This window comes from Sapajus apella, unplaced genomic scaffold, assembly GCF_009761245.1.
Source record: "Sapajus apella isolate SASKATOON/1434 unplaced genomic scaffold, GSC_monkey_1.0 scaffold36, whole genome shotgun sequence".
NCBI lineage: Eukaryota > Metazoa > Chordata > Mammalia > Primates > Cebidae > Sapajus > Sapajus apella.
Window position 1 is genome coordinate 32942933 of NW_022436976.1, and position 1952 is coordinate 32944884.

General features: G+C 39.8%; 1 protein-coding gene across 1 annotated transcript in view; it reads right to left on the minus strand.

Annotated features, from left to right (window-relative positions):
- Nucleotides 1-796: 796 nt before the first annotated feature.
- ZYG11B (zyg-11 family member B, cell cycle regulator) overlaps nucleotides 797-1952 on the minus strand; it is a gene marked incomplete at its 3' end in the record, with an annotated part of 89120 nt that continues 87964 nt past the window's right edge. The window contains exon 13 of the mRNA XM_032296358.1: nucleotides 797-929. Within this exon, the coding sequence (XP_032152249.1) occupies nucleotides 797-929 (133 nt within the window). The remainder of the gene's footprint in view (nucleotides 930-1952) is intronic.

The following is a 1952-nucleotide window of genomic DNA, read 5'->3' on the forward strand; positions in this document are numbered from 1 at the left end:
CTTGAACTCCTGACCTCAGGTGATCCACCCACCTCGGCCTCCCAAAGTGCTGTGATTACAGGTGTGAGCCACTGCGCCTGGCCAAAAATCACTTTTTTTTTTTTTTTTTTTTTGAGACAGAGTTTCGCTCTTGTTACCCAGGCTGGAGTGCAATGGCGCGATCTCAGCTCACCGCAACCTCCGCCTCCTGGGTTCAGGCAATTCTCCTGCCTCAGCCTCCTGAGTAGCCAGGACTACAGGCACGCGCCACCATGCCCAGCTGATTTTTTGTAGTTTTAGTAGAGACGGGGTTTCACCGTGTTGACCAGGATGGTCTCGATCTCTTGACCTTGTGATCCACCCGCCTCGGCCTCCCAAAGTGCTGGGATTACAGGCGTGAGCCACCACACCCGGCCTTCAAAAATCACTTTAATACACGATTTAGAAATAGCTTTCCTGGGAAATGAGAATTACACTTAAAGAAAAAAAAAAAAAACGGCCGGGCGCGGTGGCTCAAGCCTGTAATCCCAGCACTTTGGGAGGCCGAGGCAGGTGGATCACGAGGTCAACAGATCGAGACCATCCTGGTCAACACAGTGAAACTCCGTCTCTACTAAAACTACAAAAAATCAGCTGGGCATGGTGGCGCGTGCCTGTAATCCCAGCTACTTAGGAGGCTGAGGCACGAGAATTGCCTGAACCAAGGAGGTGGAGGTTGCGGTGAGCTGAGATCGCGCCATTGCACTCCAGCCTGGGTAACAAGAGCGAAACTCCGTCTCCAAAAAAAAAAAAAAAAAAAAAAAAAAAAAAAAAAAGAAAAAAAAAAACATAGTTCTCTTTTGTGGTACATACGATTCTTGCTGCAGACATGTTGCATGGCCCAGACTGCCCATAGCTGGACTCCCGGTGTTGTGAAACAGCCAAGTAATGGGAAAAATGGATTAAAGGACCTAAAGGTTCAAAAGAAAAGAATCAAAGTTACGTCCCATACTTAGCAACATTTTCTAAAGCAGAGATTCCTAAACTTATCATTTTTAAAATTTTATCCTATTATATTTAGACTAATATAAATGAGCTACAGAATATCTTTGTCTTAACCATTTCAGAAAAGACTGCATTCAGACACATCTTGGTACAGAAGATGGAAGGTGATTAGAACATGATACTAAAAGAGAAAAAATTTTTCCAAAAGCACTTTTTTAGTCTTAAAGATACACATTTGAAGATAAGCAGACCTTGGTTTGGAAACTAAGAAATAGAGAAATTAGGTGATAACTAACTAGTAGAACACCATGAAAAATGTTTACAATTATCCCTTCTGTTTTCTACTGGTCTGAATAAAAATAGGTAGAACACAAGTCAGGGAAGTAAAAAACAATGTTGGCAACATCAGCATGAAGCAAACAACAAAAATAAGTGAATAAAAATTAAATACTTCAGGTAATTACTAATTTAATTATCAAGTTTCTAATTATAAACAGTTAGGCATACAGTATGCACTTTCCTTTTTTATTTTTGTTATTAATTTTTTTTTTTGGAGATGGGGTCTCACTCTGTCAACCAGGCTGGAGTGCAGTGGTGTGACTCAAAGCAATGTCCGCCTCCTGGTTTGAAGCAATTCTCTTGCCTCAGCCTCCTGAGTAGCTGGGACTACACATACTCGCCACCAATTTTTTTTTTTTCAAAGTGGCAAATACGTGTGCAAGTGATTATAAAACAAAACAATATTCATGATGCATTTAAAAGTTAAAAATAAGACTGAATGTAAGACATTATATTGGCATTAATCTGGAAGAGGTGATTAGTTTTAAGGAGTTCTAACATAATAGTGTAATTAGACAGAACAAACTAGATTTTAACATTCATTTCTTTTTTTTTTTTTTATTTTAGTTCTCCTGTGGCAGTGTAAGAGAATCTTGGAGAAAAAAAAAAAAAATGGGTATGAGCTCTTGGGTATGAGCTTTCTGAGGAAA